Source organism: Balaenoptera ricei, chromosome 4 (assembly GCF_028023285.1).
Source record: "Balaenoptera ricei isolate mBalRic1 chromosome 4, mBalRic1.hap2, whole genome shotgun sequence".
NCBI lineage: Eukaryota > Metazoa > Chordata > Mammalia > Artiodactyla > Balaenopteridae > Balaenoptera > Balaenoptera ricei.
This window is the reverse complement of record NC_082642.1, coordinates 65,206,381-65,223,531: the sequence shown is the minus strand read 5'-3', so window position 1 is coordinate 65,223,531 and position 17,151 is coordinate 65,206,381. Positions and strand designations below refer to the sequence as shown.

General features: G+C 38.7%; 1 protein-coding gene across 1 annotated transcript in view; it reads right to left on the bottom strand.

Moving 5' to 3' along the window:
• PRKCI (protein kinase C iota) overlaps nucleotides 1–17,032 on the bottom strand; it is an 80,527-nt gene extending 63,495 nt beyond the window's left edge. Inside the window, exons 1-2 of the mRNA XM_059920511.1 lie at nucleotides 16,690–17,032; nucleotides 2,190–2,311 (exon numbers count right to left, since the gene is read on the bottom strand). Coding sequence (XP_059776494.1) covers nucleotides 2,190–2,311; nucleotides 16,690–16,793 — 226 coding nt within the window. The 5' untranslated portion in view covers nucleotides 16,794–17,032. The remainder of the gene's footprint in view (nucleotides 1–2,189; nucleotides 2,312–16,689) is intronic.
• Between the last annotated feature and the right edge of the window lie 119 nt (nucleotides 17,033–17,151).

The following is a 17,151-nucleotide window of genomic DNA, read 5'->3' as shown; positions in this document are numbered from 1 at the left end:
GCCACGGCAATCAGAGAAGAAAAAGAAATAAAAAGAATCCAAACTGGAAAAGAAGTAAAACTGTCACTGTTTGCAGAAGACATGATACTATACATAGATAATCCTAAAGATGCCACCAGAAAACTACTAGAGCTAATCAATGAATTTGGTAAAGGTGCATGATATAAAATTAACGCACAGAAATCTCTTGCATTCCTATACACCAACAATGAAAGATCAGAAAGAGAAATTAAGGAAACAATCCCATTCACCATTGCAACAAAAAGAATAAAATACCTAGGAATAAACCTACCTAAGGAGGTAAAAGACCTGTACTCAGAAAACTATAAGACACTGATGAAAGAAATCAAAGATGACACAAACAGGTGGAGAGATATACCATGTTCTTGGATTGGAAGAATCAACATTGTGAAAATGACTATACTACCCAAAGCAATCTACAGATTCAATGCAATCCCTATCAAATTACCAGTGGCATTTTTTACAGAACTAGAACAAAAAATCTTAAAATTTGTATGGAGACACAAAAGACCCTGAATACCCAACGTAATCTTGAGGGAAAAAAACAGAGCTGGAGGAATCAGACTCCCTGACTTCAGACTATACTACAAAGCTACAGTAATCAACACAATATGGTACTGGCACAAAAACAGAAATATAGATCAATGGAACAGGATAGAAAACCCAGAAATAAACCCATGCATTTATGGTCAACTAATCTACAACAAAGAAGGCAAGGATATACAATGGAGAAAAGACAGTCTGTTCAATAAGTGGTGCTGGGAACACTGGGCAGTTACATTTAAAAGAATGAAATTAGAACACTCCCTAACAGCATACACTAAAATGAACTCAAATAGATTAAAGACCTGAATGTAAGACTGGACACTATAAAACTCTTAGAGGAAAACATAGGAAGAACACTCTTTGACATAAATCACAGCAAGATCTTTTTTGACCCACCTCCTAGAGTAATGGAAATAAAAACAAAAATAAACAAATGGGACCTAATGAAATTTGAAAGCTTTGCACAGCAAAGGAAACTATAAACAAGATGAAAAGACAACCCTCAGAATGGGAGAAAACATCAGCAAATGAATCAGTGGACAACGGATTCATCTCCAAAATATATATACAGCTCATGCAGCTCAATATTAAAAAAACAAGCAACCCAATCCAAAAATGGGCAGAAGACCTAAATAGACATTTCTCCAAAGAAGACATACAGATGGCCAAGAGGCACATGAAAAGCTGCTCAACATCACTAATTATTAGAGAAATGCAAATGAAAATTACTATGAGGTATCACCTCACACCAGTCAGAATGGCCATCATCAGAAAATCTACAAACAACAAATGCTGGAGAGGATGTGGAGAAAAGGGAATCCACTTGCACTGTTGGTGGGAATGTAAATTGATACAGCCACTATGGAGAACAGTATGCAGGTTCCTTAAAAAACTAAAAATAGAATTACCATATGACCCAGCAATCCCACTACTGGGTATATACCCAGAGAAAACCATAATTCAAGAAGATACATGTACCACAATGTTCACTGCAGCACTATTTACAATAGCCAGGTCATGGAAGCAACCTAAATGCCCATCAACAGACGAATGGATAAAGAAGATGTGGTACATATATACAATGGAATATTACTCAGCCATAAAAAGGAATGAAATTGGGTCATTTGTAGAGACGTGGATGGACCTAGAGACTGTCATACAGAGTGAAGTAAGTCAGAAAGAGAAAAACAAATATCATATATTAACGCATATATGTGGAATCTAGAAAAATGGTACAGATGAACTGGTTTGCAGGGCAGAAATAGAGACACAGATGTAGAGAACAAACGTATGGACACCAGGGGGGGAAAGCGGGTGGGGGGGGATGAAATGGGAGATTGGGATTGACATATATACACTAATATGTATAAAATAGATAACTAATAAAAAAATATCAAATAGAAGGAGAGCAAAAAAAAAAAAAAGTACACAGTCTGCTTCCCTTAAGCGCTACCAATATAATTTGCATTTAAGTTGCTTACGTGCAGTCTTGAGCAATAGATTCTAAAAGCTACAACATTTTGATTGATTGAAATTAAATATAGCTTTATTGTTAAAAAAAATTACAAAATGGTATCTTAAATCAAATGCTCACACAGGCAGCCATCTCTTTATTCACTCACCTTCTTCATCTATCCATTTCATGGTGAAAAGCTGTTCGGTGTCGAAAGAACACATGTCTCGAACCTCATTACAAAGGCCCTCAAAGGAGATTGAAGGTTCAAAATGTGTTATCATGATATCCCTGAAAAAGAAAAGGAGTTTTAAGTTAGACAATGACTAAGACTAATAATGCTCTACATTTTACTGAATGCCTGACAATTTGATGGACTTCAGTTATTTTGTGTGTGCACCACCCTGTGTCGCTTCCAGTAAACTATCTCTGTAAAAAACAAAATACCAATATTGAATAATGCTTAAAGGTAAAAATAGTGATTTTGTGAGAAACCTTAATTCAATCTCCCCTCCTTATTCAGGAAGCCCACCCTAACTGCTTTAACAGATAGTAGTTCCACTTTTGCTTTAATGTTAGTTATCAGAAGCTCACTCTTTTGTGAGGCATTCCACTCCATAGACAAACAGCTCTATTACTGACAAACTCTGCATTATACTTAACTGAAATCTCTTTCAATCTCTAGACCCAGATCTCTCCTCCCCCAAAAGTCTACCTTCATCCAAGAGATGGCCCTTCAAAAATTTGACAAAGGTCTGTCATGTCCTCTTTCTCAGCCCTGACTTCCACGGATTCATCACCCAGATTAACAACTCATTTGCCAAAATTGGTTTTAAAATAGGATTCATATTTTAAGGTAGACACCAAAAAAAATGAAGGAATTGACATAAATGTGTGTTTATTTTTATATTACTGTTGGATAAGTCATAGTACTTAAATAAATCCACCTAGCAGCTACTCACAACGAGACTTAAAAACATAACAAAATGTTTTAGAACAGAAGCCTGGGTTTTGCTCCAGGGAGCCATAAGAAGGTTACCTGTGATCTAATCTCCATGTTGTAGCCAGCCACAGTCATCCTTTCAAAGGTAAGTCAAACAGACTGAATGACTCTTAATGTAACACACATATAGTGACCTCTGTCATAAGGGTTTTACAAAATTAATGTAGTTCATGTCTTTCCTTTGTTTTAAACTCTCCAAATGCCTTTCCCCAAAGTAAAGGGAAATCCAAAGTCTCTAGCAGGGTCTACAAGGCCCTGTGTGAATGGCCCTAGCTGCCCCGCTGACCTACCTCTTCTATCACTGGACAGATAAACCAATGTTTATAGTCTACCATCTACCCCAGCTAGAATGTAAGCTTGACTAAAGTAGGAATTTTGTTCATTATATTCCTAGTGGCCAACGTGGTGTCTAGCACAGAATGCGTATTCGATAAATATTTGTTGAAGAAAGGAAGGAAATGACACTGTGTTAGGGACTGTGCAAGCACACATGTGTAGTTGGAACGTAGAACACAGAGTAAGAAATAAGGTATTAAAAATTTTAGACATCTGCAAAAAAGTTAAAACTGCAGTCTTTAGGGGCTTTATAGAAGGTAAGCGGAGAGCCACACATAGAAACTGAATGGCGTTTTCTTGATAATCATTCTCTTTCTAAGCATTGCATGGTTTTCTGCCCCTGCCTCTTGGAACCCTCTTGCCTTAGCTTTCATAACAGTCTGCTTCCCTGGCTCCCTTTCTACTATTCTGAACACTTATTAAGTCTCCTCTGTCTCCAATCACAAGACGTTCTTCACAATCTCTCTCATATTCATTGTCTCTCTCTTTCTGAAACCTAATTCACATTCAATGTTTTAACTATTATCTCTACGTAAGGGTCTCCTAAATCTGTAATTCCAACTCTCTCTGTGGTATTTAAGACTCTTGTTAAGCTTGTTCCAATTTCTATTCTCAATGTGATCACACCATTCCTGACACAAACTCTCTATTATGGACATCTGTTTACTCAAACCACCACACATAAGACCTTGATGATCCAAGTATTAATCCTGACCTGTCCTCAGTTTAAGGAGGGAGGTGGGGATCTTTCTTTAACATCAACCTTCTTTCTTCAACATCAACTTTTTTCTTCAATATCAACTTCCATTAAAACTTTTTCAACCACATAAGCCTAATGGTCTATACTTCTAAACCTGTCCAACATGTATCTTATGTTCCAATTTTTGTTATTCAACTAGTTATATACACACATCCTTAGCTAGATTATAAACAGCTGGAAGATAAAAATTCTTGACTTTTTAATATATTCACATAACTATTTACATAATAGGGACTCAAATATTTCTTAACTGAATGTAGAAGTAGTATTTTCCAGGAGAAACCCAACTTCTAAAAAGTGCACTCTTGACAAAGAAGTATCACTGTTTATGTTTCCTTAGCCTATAAACATGTATAGAATATTTAGCATGTTTCAGGTGTTTGAACAAACATCTTATATGATTTTCATAATAACTGTCAAGCTAGACCTACTAATCCTGTTTTACAGATTTAAAAAGCATAGCACAGGGGAATATTTGCCAGAGTCTCACAGTTAGGAAACAGAAAGCGAATTCAAATCCACATCTCCTAATGACACTCATGGTGCATGCTGTGATCTGACCTTCCCGCTCTCCACCCCACCTCCAGAATCCCCCATTAGCAATGGAGCATTTGTCATCCCAGCTACCGGGAGTGCTACCAGTAGACATCCCCAGTCTTCAGCTTCCTTCAGAGATGTGACTGCTCGCCTATAGTCAAATCCCCTTCCTGGTCAGCCCACAACCAACAGCCAATTCAATATGGGGGTATAAAGGTCCCAGACGTGACTCAGGAAAGCTCTGATGTGTCAACTCATCTTCAGAACTCCCTGGAGGGTCAACTAAGATTTCTGTAGAGACTTCAGGGCATCTTGATTTTTTCCTACCTAAGCTTGCTTCTCCCCTTCTCTTCCATAGCTGTCAACCCCAAAAGCACTCCTGAAAAACCACCTGCATGCTAATCTGCAACACCACCTCCCACAGCAGCATCCACCCAACGCACAGCTATCATTAGATGTTATTTTGTGACAAAAGCACAATGGATACAGTCAGTCAATTTCACTTTTAAGAGTTTGGCTAGGGATTTTCCTGGTGGTGCAGTGGATAAGAATCCGCCTACCAATGCAGAGGACACGGGTTCGATTCTTGGTCCGGGAAGATCCTACGTGCCACGGAGCAACTGAGCCCGTGCACCACAACTACTGAGCCCGTGAGCCACAACTACTGAAACCCACGTGCTTAGAACGCAGGCTCCGCAACAAGAGAAGCCACCACAACAAAGGGTAGCCCCTGCTCGCCACAACTACAGAAAGCCCGTGCGCAGCAACGAAGGCCCAACGCAGCCAAAAAATAATAATAAATTAATTAATTTAAAAAAAAAAGAGTTTGGCTAATAAAAACTGTAACCCTTGTTTCTGAGATTAAATGAGTCTACTTTAGTGTATGAAGCTAGTTAATTTTTTTTATTCTTCAGAGAAAATATGTTGCCAGCATATATAAATTATACATATTTTACAGTCTGTCTCCCCCAACTAAACATAAAATCCATGAGAGCAGGCATTTTGTTTTGCTCATTGCTGTATCACCAATATCTGAAGAAGCGTCTGGCTCAGAGTGGATGTTCAATTAATATATGCTGAGTGAATGGAGGTGTCATATGTTGGTCTCCAAAAAAAGCATGAGGAAATGTAAAATAAAAAGCATTCCACAATGGAGGAATGACATATACGAGGCAGCCATAGTATAATGGTTAAGACCATGAGAGCTAAAGCCAGTATGCTTGGGTTTGAATCCAGGTTCTATCACTTACCAGCCGTATAACCTTAGGTGAGTTATTTAACTTCTCTGTTAGTTCAATTTCCTCATCTATAAAATGAGAATAATATTATCTCCTATGATATTATAAGGATTTAATGGATTAAGTGAATTCATGTTTATAATACTTAAAATAGTACCTAGCATATAGCATACTCTAAATGTGTTCAATAAATTTTAAAACATTATGTATTCATATAATACTTTAAATAGAAGTGGACCCTTATTAGATAAAAATAATCCAACCTTCTAAAAACAACACACAGAAAAACAAAACAAAACAAAACAAAACAAAAGCAGATGCTTCTGGTCTAATATGGTGGAGGGAACAAACATCTATAACCTTTCATCCTAAGGGCCCAATGAAATGACAGAAAACTGAAATGACAAGTTTATCAAAGTCTTAGAACACGAAAAAGGCACCAGCAGCAGACCAAAAAGTATGAGAAAATCCTAGATGATTGAAAACAGATGGGATAAAATTTATGGAGAAAACATACCAGCCCCCAAAATTAAAGTTAACAGGAACCCTTAAAAGAAGTTTTATTGACACAAGATTACTTTTTCTTCTCTAAGCATCTAAGCACACTTCTTAGCTTTTCAAGTGCATCACACTTACATAAGAATTCATTATAAATGCTTTTTAAAATTACTTTAAAAAATATGAGTTAAAGAACAGAATAATGTTATAAACCTTTACAATATAAAAATTACCAAGAAAAATCAAGATGTAGAGAAAGCAAAAGGAAGTGTAAATTCAAAAATGTCTCTTTCTTAGTGGAGAGTCAATATATCTAAAACTAATAATTAAATGTAAAAGCAGGGAACAAGAAAAAAACAAATAACCTGAACTTAAAAATAGTCAAAGGACTTGAACAGACACTTCTCCAAAGAGGATATACAAATGGCCAACAAGCTTAGGAAAAAGATGTTCAGGGAGACGCAAGAGGGAAGAGATATGGGGATATATGTATATGTATAACGGATTCACTTTGTTATAAAGCAGAAACTAACACACCATTGTAAAGCAATTATACTCCAATAAAGATGTTAAAAAAAAAAAGATGTTCATTATCACTAATTATTAGAGAAATGTAAATCAAAACTATAATGATACAGCAGAAATTAACACAACATTGTAAATCAACTATACGCCAATAAAAAAAAAACATAATGAAATGTCACCTTACATCCATTAGGATGGCTACTATGAAAAAAAACAGAACAACAAGTATAATCAAAGATGTGGAGAAATTAGCACCTTGTGCTCTGTTGGTGGGAATGTAAAATGGTGCAGCAGCTATAGAAAACAGTATGGATGCTCCTCAAAAAATTAAAAATAGAATTTCCATATGATCCAGCAATTCCACTTCTGGGTATATATATCCAAAAGAACTGAAAGCAGGGAATCCAAAAGATATTGGTACACCCACATTCATAGCAGCATTATTCGCAATAGCCAAAAGGTGGAGGCAACCCAAGGGTCCACTGACAGATGAATACATAAACTAAATGTGATATAAATACAAAGAAATATTACTCAGCATTAAAAAGAAAGGAAATTCTGACACATGCTACAATATGAATGAAGCTTGAAGACATTATGTTAAATGAAATAAGCCAGCCACAAAAACACAAACACTGTATGACTCCATTTATATGAAATATCTAGAGTAGTCAAATTCATAGAAACAGAAAATAGAATAGTAGTTGCCAGGGGTTGGGGTTTGGAGGAGAATGGGAGAGTTGTTAGTATGTAGTTTCAGTTTTGCAAAATGAAAAAGTTCTGGAGATTGGTCACATAACAATGTGAATATAGTTAACACTGCTCAACTGTACACTTAAAAATGGTTAAGATGGTCAATTAATTTTTTTTACCACAATTATAAATAAAAAAGAAAAGAGGGAGGGGGTATATTATTTAAGTTATAAATGTAACCACAAGAAAAACTAAAAATAGTCAGGAGAGGAGGCAATGAAGAAGTGCTAAATTCCTCATCTTCCATACTGATCAACAGATATAATAAAAGAAAGCAAAATTTTAATAGTAGTTAACTCTGGGTGGTGGAACAGGGCATTAAGGAGAGACTAGAGATGGAAAGAAGATGTACTTTGTATTGGGTTGGCCAAAAAGTTCGTTTGGGTTTTTAAGATGTTACGGAAAAACCTGAACGAACTTTTTGGCCAAACCAATACTTAGACCTTTCTGAATGGCATAGAATATTATTAATTTTTCTACCATGTAAAGGTATGATTTTATGATAATTATAAATAAGATATAAAACAAATTTTAAATGACTGTTATAAATAAATAAAAATTTTTTTTTTAAGGTTTTTTTTGATGTGGATCATTTTTTTTTTTTTAATTTTTTTACAGAATTATTTCACACTACTGGGCAGTTTTTTGTTTTTTGTTTTTTTTTATTTTATTTTTGGCTGTGTTGGGTCTTCGCTTCTGTGCGAGGGCTTTCTCCAGTTGCGGCAAGCGGGGGCCACTCTTCATCACCGTGCACGGGCCTCTCACTGTCGTGGCCTCTCCCGTTGCGGAGCACGGGCTCCAGACGCGCAGGCTCAGTAGTATGTGGCTCACGGGCCCAGCCGCTGCGCGGCATGTGGGATCTTCCCGGACCAGGGCGCGAACCCGTGTCCACTGCATTGGCAGGCGGACTCCCAACCACTGCGCCACCAGGGAAGCCCCGATGTGGATCATTTTTAAAGTCTATTGAATTTGTTACAATATTGCTTCTGGTTTCTTTTTTTTTTTTTTTTTCTTTTTGTCTGTGTTGGGTCTTCAATGCTGGGGGCAGGCTATCTCTAGGTGCAGCAAGCGGGGGCTACTCTTCGTTGCGGTGTGTGGGCTTCTCATTGAGGTGGCTTCTCTTGTTGCAGAGCACGGGCTCTAGGCGCGCGGGCTTCAGTAGTTGTGGTGCATGGGCTCAGTAGTTGTGGCTTGCGGGCTCTAGAGCGCAGGCTCAGTAGTTGTGGCACACAGGCTTAGTTGCTCCGCGACATGTGGGATCTTTCTGGACCAGGGCTCGAACCCGTGTCCCCTGCATTGGCAGGTGGATTCTTAACCACTGCGCCACCAGGGAAGTCCTTGCTTCTGTTTTGTGTTTTGGTTTTTTGGCCGCGAGGCATGTGGGATCTTAGCTCCCTGACCAGGGATCGAACCCACACCCCCTGCAATGGAAGGCAAAGTCTTAACCACTGGACCACCAGGGAAGTCCCTGTTTTAATTATTTTTAAAATTTATATTTTAAAATAATAAGAAAATAGTTCCTTCTTCTAGTGACATTAAAAGGGAACCTGCTTACCTTAAAGCAATTTTTCTTTCAAAATATCCTCAAGGTTACTAGTATGAGGGGGTGAGGATTGGGAGAGTATATTTTAGAATTAAATCAGAATAGAAGAAAAGGCTCCCACTTAATTTCCCTGGCAAAGAACAAGCGTGACATTATCTTTTTTGAATGCAAGGAGAAAAAATTAGTATGATCAGATGTCATCAAAATATGACTTCCTTATTAAGGTCCACACGTAGTTAAAATTAACACATACCTAAGCATATCTGCAAACAATAGGGAATCTTCAGAAACCTTATTTTTCAAGAGCTGTAAAATATTTATCAGAAAATACAAATATTTTTAAAACATCTGTGTAATCCTTTAAAAATCGTTAAGTACATACATCCTAAAGAGACTCAATGAAGGAGTCATGATTTATCAACTGCCACTCCTTAAGTTCCAGGAACTAAAACATTTAAGGGAGTATTTTATAAATAACTCTCCAAGTAATTGGAAAGCACCATGTTCATATACCCCACAATCACCAAATCCTTATTATAGTATCAAAGCTAAAAATAAGCTGCAAAATAAAAATATTACTTCTAAAGGTACAAAACAAATCATGCATGGAAGATTCTTTTTTTTCCTGGTTTTAACTTCAGTGTTGGCATAAATTAGCTTACCACTGGTCTTCAACAGAATACAGTCTGCTTCACCACAAAGATGCCCAAAATGGCAAATTTAGATATAGTTTTAGCTGAATTTAAAAAAAAAAAGCATTCTTAACTTTGCTTCAGCAAACAGTTTTAAGCATTCATTATATTCCTATGTTCTAAAATATAGAATCTAAAGTTTTTCCTTAGGACTAATTGCTTTTAAAAATAAACCTGAAAAAGAACCATATTCAGTCCTTCTGCTATCTCAACATAAGCTTCTCTCCTAAATTAAATATAGTACAATCAGAAAAAAAAAAAGTTTTGTAGGCAGGATTATCCATGGATGGTAAAACCCACTGGGTCAAAGATTTTGAGGAAATACTCATACAATCTCAAAGTATCCCCCCTCAAATGAATTGTTAATTATAAGAAAACCATAATGAAACTTGCATTTTTTAAAAATCAAGGAGATAGAAAATTGACTTGAAAAGAATAACTGTGAAATATGAATTTGACAATAAAGAAAAAAAGTAATCTTAAAAAGCCCCATCAATACAGTAAAAGGGTGAAGGGAAATTTCTCTGAAGGGTAAGACTCAGCTTTGTATTATGCTTTACTAAGCCTCGAAGTTATCATCCGTAAAATGGAGATAATGATATCTACCTCTCAATATTGTTAAAAAAAAAAAAGTTAGCATTTTTTGCCAATTGTATTTGCAAAAATTTAAAAGACCAATAACATGCAATGGGAGCATAAGGAAAGTGCTTCATTTGTACACTGTTGTGGGGAATGTCAACTGACACATTTTTGGAGGATAATATCAAGTTTTAAAGCAGGCATATCTTTGACCATGTTTGCAAGAATACATATTAACTATAAGGATGCGCCTTCGACATGATTTGACAAAGCGATTTAATGAAAGTTCATCAATCAGAAAAAAAGATTAAATGAATTATGGTATAACAATACTATGGAACACTATGTACCAATTATAAAGAAAGAGGTGGATTGCTCTATCTGTATTGTATCTACCTATTCATCTGTCTATCCTGACATGGAAAAATGACCAGGAATGAAAAAACTCAAGTTAAAGAAACATGTATAGAAATATGAACCCATTTATTGGAAAAATAAAAGGGTGTGTCTGTGTGTATACACACACCTACACTTACAGATATATTGATATGATGTAGAATATCCCCAACTGTTAATGATGGCTACCCCTACGAAGACGGGGTGAGAGGCTACTTGATATATGTCTGTATTTTTAAAATTTAGCTTTAGTGCCTTGTCTTTGTGATCTGAATGTGGCCATTGGTGGCATTTTTGTTCCTGTCGTCGTTCTCAGCCATGCTCCTACATAGGTTAGCTGTCACGCAGAGGGCTGGGTTCACAGAGCAGGCACACAAAAAACAGTTGTTCAGTTAATTCTGGACATTTCCGCCTGGATGCTCCCAAAGCACCCTGAATTCAAAATTTGATTACTTGTTCCAGGTAATTAATTACCCTCTCTAATAAATCTCTTTCTTTTCTATTCCCTAGTCTCTCCAAATGAGAATCCATGTCTGACTCAGACCCTCTCTCTTCTCCACAGGCAATCATTCTCTAATTCATATTGACTCTACCCCCTAAAATCACCATTGAATCCATATCCTCTTTTCCAACTCCTCAGAATCTCTCACTTGGACTACTTCCAAAGCCTCCAGATTAGTCTCATCCATTGCTAGTTCGTCTACTATACTGGTTCCAAGAATGATCTTTCTAAAATAAAAATCTAAATCGTGCATCCCTCTTACTTAAAACCTTCACCAACGAGAAAAAGTCTGAAGCTCAAAGTATGATATTCGAGAGTCTTCATGATCTAGTGCTTGTGAACCTTCTTATTAGCTCACTTCTCATCAGTGCCCACTTCACACTTTATGTCCTAATGAGGAATGACTATGGGACCAACGACTAAACTGATCTTAATTCTCCAAACATATCATGCAGCTGTGCAATGCCTGGAATGACCTCCCACCCAACATCATAATCCACCAGGCAAACCTACTTATCCTTTAAAAGCATCAAACAACATTTCATCCTCTTGGAGGGCTTCCCTCACCCCAAACTTCTCCCCAATAGCCATCCTAGCACATACCTTACACACACACAGACACACACACAGACACACACACACACATCCCTTTATTAACTTTTTAAAGTCTTTCCTCCCACAAGTCTCTTGGTTCCTCAAGGGCAGAGCCTTGTATTATCAACTCTACATCCTCTGTGCCCACCCCAGTACCATGTGCCTGGCTTATAGTAGTTGTTCAACAATATTTATTAAACTGAGTTTAAACACACTTCGGTAAAATGTGAAATCCTAAACAAGACTGGAACGTTTAAAATCGTGTTTTAATTAGGCTCATTTCAACCATAAAAAAAACAAACACTCAAGTTACTTTAATAAGAGGTTTGGGAGCTGTATTAGAAAGCTATCCAGGAAATTTTTTTCTGTAGAGAGCTGCTCTTTTCTCCTCTGTTTCCTCAGCACTTCAGTTTGCACATGGGTGATCCTGGCCTCACCAGCCTCTCCCGAAACTCTTCAGCTTCAGTCCTCACTGCTAACAAGCAATTTATCTCCACATTATCTAATCCAAATTTCTGAGAGGGTTGTTTTGGTTTTGGCACCAGGCCACCATGTCCCTTCTTTCTCTCTGGTGAAGCTACGAATCTGCTGCCCTATGGTTAGGTGACATGCCAGAAGCTCCATGACCAATGACTCACATTCCCCCAACTTTCAACTTAATATATCGTTTTTATTTCCTTAGAACCATTGCTAAAGTATATCAGTAAAATTATTTTGCAATACTTTTAAAAACAAGTCTTGCCAAGACTTGTTCACAGTGAGAAAAATCCTGCATACTTCATCACTGAACCAGCTATACTTTCCAAATACGCAAGTTCATCCCTTTTTATTTGTAGATGTTCACAGAAAGAATCCTCTGGATTCATAACTGCTCAACAGCACTGGTTTAAAAAGCTTTTTTACAAGCTTTTTGCAAAATTTCTCTTACATTTATAACGTAAAGAAATGAGTAATCCAGACATTTCCTTGTTAAATTTTACCCTGTAATATCAAGTAACTTTATAGAACGATAGCACACACAATGGCAGTCTACCACTAACCCACAAAACCTGTTTCTCCTCCTCCAAACTAACACCACAAGGTAATGATTGAAGGAAGGCAGGCCACTCATTGACAAGCTCCTGTGGTGAGGAAAGAGGAGTACAGGCCAGGAGACAGGCACTCTTAGGTGGTCTCCAATAAAATCAGATTCTCAGGGCTATTAATCTCCTGAATAAAAATTAGAAAAAGGCTAATTAAATATCTGTTATATCTAGGGAGATATCACAGTTGCACTAAGAACAAATTTAACAGCATGAGAACACTAAACACATCATTGAAAGGAGACAGCAATTCATTCACTAAAATATTCTGGCTATTCTGAGATTTCAAGATTCACTGGAAAGAAATATTGTTAGAAGGAGACAGGGGAAAATTGATAACGGCCGTTCAGATGATCTGAAGGAAAAGAAACTTTTTCAAACGCAGATTGTCCTTACATTTCTTGATAGTAAGGGAAGAATTTTCTACTTTAAAATCAAGCAGGTGTTCTACTTAGCCAACCTGTTTATTAACTATCCTCATTGGTGACTCATTTTAGTTTCATTTGTAGTAATGAGCAGCTGACTATGTAATACCATAACCATCAGCTTAGACTATTGTTAATAAACATAAAATCTTAACAGATCTAATTTCAGAGGACAGAAATTGGTACAATTTAGAGTGCTGATGTTGTCTTTAAATGAGGCTTGGAATGAAGGCACTATTAGAAAGTTTTCATTGAATAAAAGCACTAAAGGGCAAGGGGTTGACTCATTACTTAGCAAAATTCATAGGTTTTTAAAAACAAGCAAAGAAAATGTTAACTTGAATGTCTTGGAGACGTTTTAGTCAAGCAGTAAAAAGGTTATAAGTCCTTATGCTCTTTTATTTATTTTTTTAAATGTATTTTTTTTTTTTAGTTAATTAATTAATTAATTAATTTATTTTTGGCTGTGTTGGGTCTTCGTTTCTGTGCGAGGGCTTTCTCTAGTTGTGGCAAGCGGGGGCCACTCTTCATCGCGGTGCACGGGCCTCTCACCGTCTCGGCCTCTCTCGTTGCAGAGCACAGGCTCCAGACGCGCAGGCTCAGTAGTTGTGGCTCACGGGCATAGTTACTCCACGGCATGTGGGATCTTCCCAGACCAGGGCTCGAACCCGTGTCCCCTGCATTGGCAGGCAGATTCTCAACCACTGCGCTACCAGGGAAGCCCAAAATGTATTTATTTTTTACAGGGAACTTTTTATTTTATTTATTTATGTTTGGCTGCATTGGGTCTTCGTTGCTGCGTGCGGGCTTTCTCTAGTTGTCGCGAGCGGGGGCTACTCGTCGTTGCGGTGCGCGGGCTTCTCATTGCAGTGGTTTCTCTTGCTGCGGAGCACAGGCTCTAGGCGTGCGGGCTTCAGTAGTTGTGGCATGCGGGCTCAGTAGTTGTGGCACGCACGCTCAGTAGTTGTGGCTCGCAGGCTCTAGAGCGCAGACTCAGTAGTTGTGGCGCACGGGCTTAGTTGCTCCGTGGCATGTGGGATCTTCCCGGACCAGGGCTGGAACCCGTGTCCCCTGCATTGGCAGGCAGATTCTTAACCACTGCGCCACCAGGGAAGCTGTCCTTATCCTCTTTTAAAAAAAAATAATAATAATTGGAGCAATAAACCCAGAAAATATTATATGATCCCTACATTCTAAAGACTTTGATTTCTTTCCAAAGGAGAAGCTTACAATGACTTTAATTTACTAACTAGGCCTATTTACAGTTGTCAAACTAATAAAAATAGGAAAAAAGGAAGAAGCACTAGTTTCTTCGTGTTTCATAGTTGGAATCATTGGAAACTACCTAAATTTAATAAGTCAAAAATTTATATTATTTAAAGTCAGAAAGGTAAACCAGAGAACTAAAAATTATACTGTAACAATCAAAACTTGGCAGGCATCAAGGACCGAGGAAGCAAAATGTAGTGTGCATCCAATTTCGCATCTTTCAGAGGAAAGAATCAATAGATACCATGTAAAGTTGCTAAATCACGAAACGGAAGAATAACTTTTAAAGTAATAAAGGCAACCTCCAGAAGAACAAGAAATAAACTATCAATAGTAATTGCCTCTGAAGGTTGGGAGGACTGAATGGAGAACACTTTTTATTTTATACTTCTGAACAACTGTACTTTCCTACCATGTGCATATATTTACTTTTTAATCTAGTTTTTTAAACTGTCAATAATCAGACACTATTTAAAAAAAAGAAAATGTACTATATTTCATTCTCTGTACCTAACAACTCACAGACCATCAACTATAAAATGGAACACATTCTAAAGTGAAATATCTCATCTGTCAAATTAAAGGTAAGGTAAAGGAAGCAAAGTTTTTTTTTCCCACAGTGCAAAGTGTGTAGCTATTGTTTGAAAATCAAGACTTCCCTGATCAATTTAAGCAAAAACACTGTTACTGTCCAAAATAACTCCTCTAAACTACTCCTGAATACAGTCAAGCTAATGAAAAGAGAGATGTCAGAGGCTTCACGGCAGCAAACAAACTAGGAAGTCCTTACATCAAATCAGTAAGACATTTAGAGGCTTATATTTTCTTTGAAATCAAAACAAGAGAGGCATTTTGAAAGTTTGCTATCTTCACTGATCCTCTAAGGAATGTAAAAGTATGTACTGCAGTTTCAAACCTCCTAGTGCTTGAGTTTTTTAAAGCAATTTACTTCTGCTTGAACAAGCAGTAAGACAGGCCACAGCGGTTGGGTGTTCTGTTAACCCTTAGTTTCAAACCTTTATGCTCACACTAACAGTTCAACTTTCTAATGCTCCCAAATATAGTTACCTCAAAGAAATTTCAATCCACAGTCATACTACGGAATATGATTTAATACACTGATTTTAGGGCTGGATTATTTCTGGTAACCACAATAGTTACAACTTAGGTAATAATATGAATAAAGATCACAGATTTTAAAACTGTGCCTATGCTCATCCTCTTCTCTTCTTGCAATATCTCACCCTATCGGACAGTCCTTGAAGCAACACTGACAAAGAAGCGTTCACAAATTTTAATTTACACATATACAACCTAACCTTGGCGAGACATAAGTACCTAATGCATATCCCTGAAAACGCATCAACTTAACTCAAATAATAACTCCTATGTCTAATATACTGGCAACCTGACCACAGTCCAGATACACGTCGCGAACTCTTCTATGTGATAAAGACAAAACTGACTTAGAGAACCAGAGGCTTTAGGCCTGCCGGTAATCAAAAGGGTCAACAAACTGAAGCAATCCTGTCTTTTAAACCCATGGTAAACTTAGTTAACTAAGGCATCACTCAGAATCAACTCTCAACCCCCAATACATCCAGACTTAAAGACGTAAAGCTCTTGTAAATCTCTTGGTAGGCGAGTCTCTCTGACCCACCAGGTGGACCTACTTACTCCAAGGATCCTCCCTCGGACCCTGCTCAGGACCCTCAGCCGCGCGATTCCAGGGCGCCCTGCGCCACACCTTGGGGGTGCCGCAATCCAGTGCCCCGTGCTCCTTCCCCGACCACTCGGTCACCCATCCCGAGTCCCCCGACTTTGCCCGCCCAGCCCATCCCTTCCACATCTCCAGCCCCACACCCGCCCCCGCTCCAGGCCAAGTCCAGCTGGCCTCTCCCCTTCCCTCTCACCACCACCCCACCCCACACACTCACCCGCGGTAGTAGGCTTTCACCCGGACCTGGTGAGAATGGTCCCCGCTGCCGCCGCCGCCTGCGATCGGGTGAGACATGGTACTGCTGTCTCTCTGGGTCGGCATCTCCTTCCTCCCCCGCCTCAACGCTGGAGGCCGAGGGTGCGAGCGGCGCACCGGGCGCCGTAGGGGACTCCGCAGCCCGAGTTTCTCCCGGAGCCGCGGCTGCCCGCTCGCCTACCTGTCCTCCACGCCCGCGGCGCGGGCCCAGAGGTCGCCTCGCCGGGGCAGCCGGAACCGCACGGCTCCCCCCACAGCCAGCGGCCGACACTGCTTCTGCTGCCGCCGGGGCCCAGCACGCCTCCCGCCTCCGCCCCTCCCACCTCACTCGCTCCAAAGGCCCACATTCCGGGGGAGGGCGGGTGCAACCATCGATCCAACTCAAGATGCCCGGCTGAACCATTCTTACGGGGGCAAGGAAAAG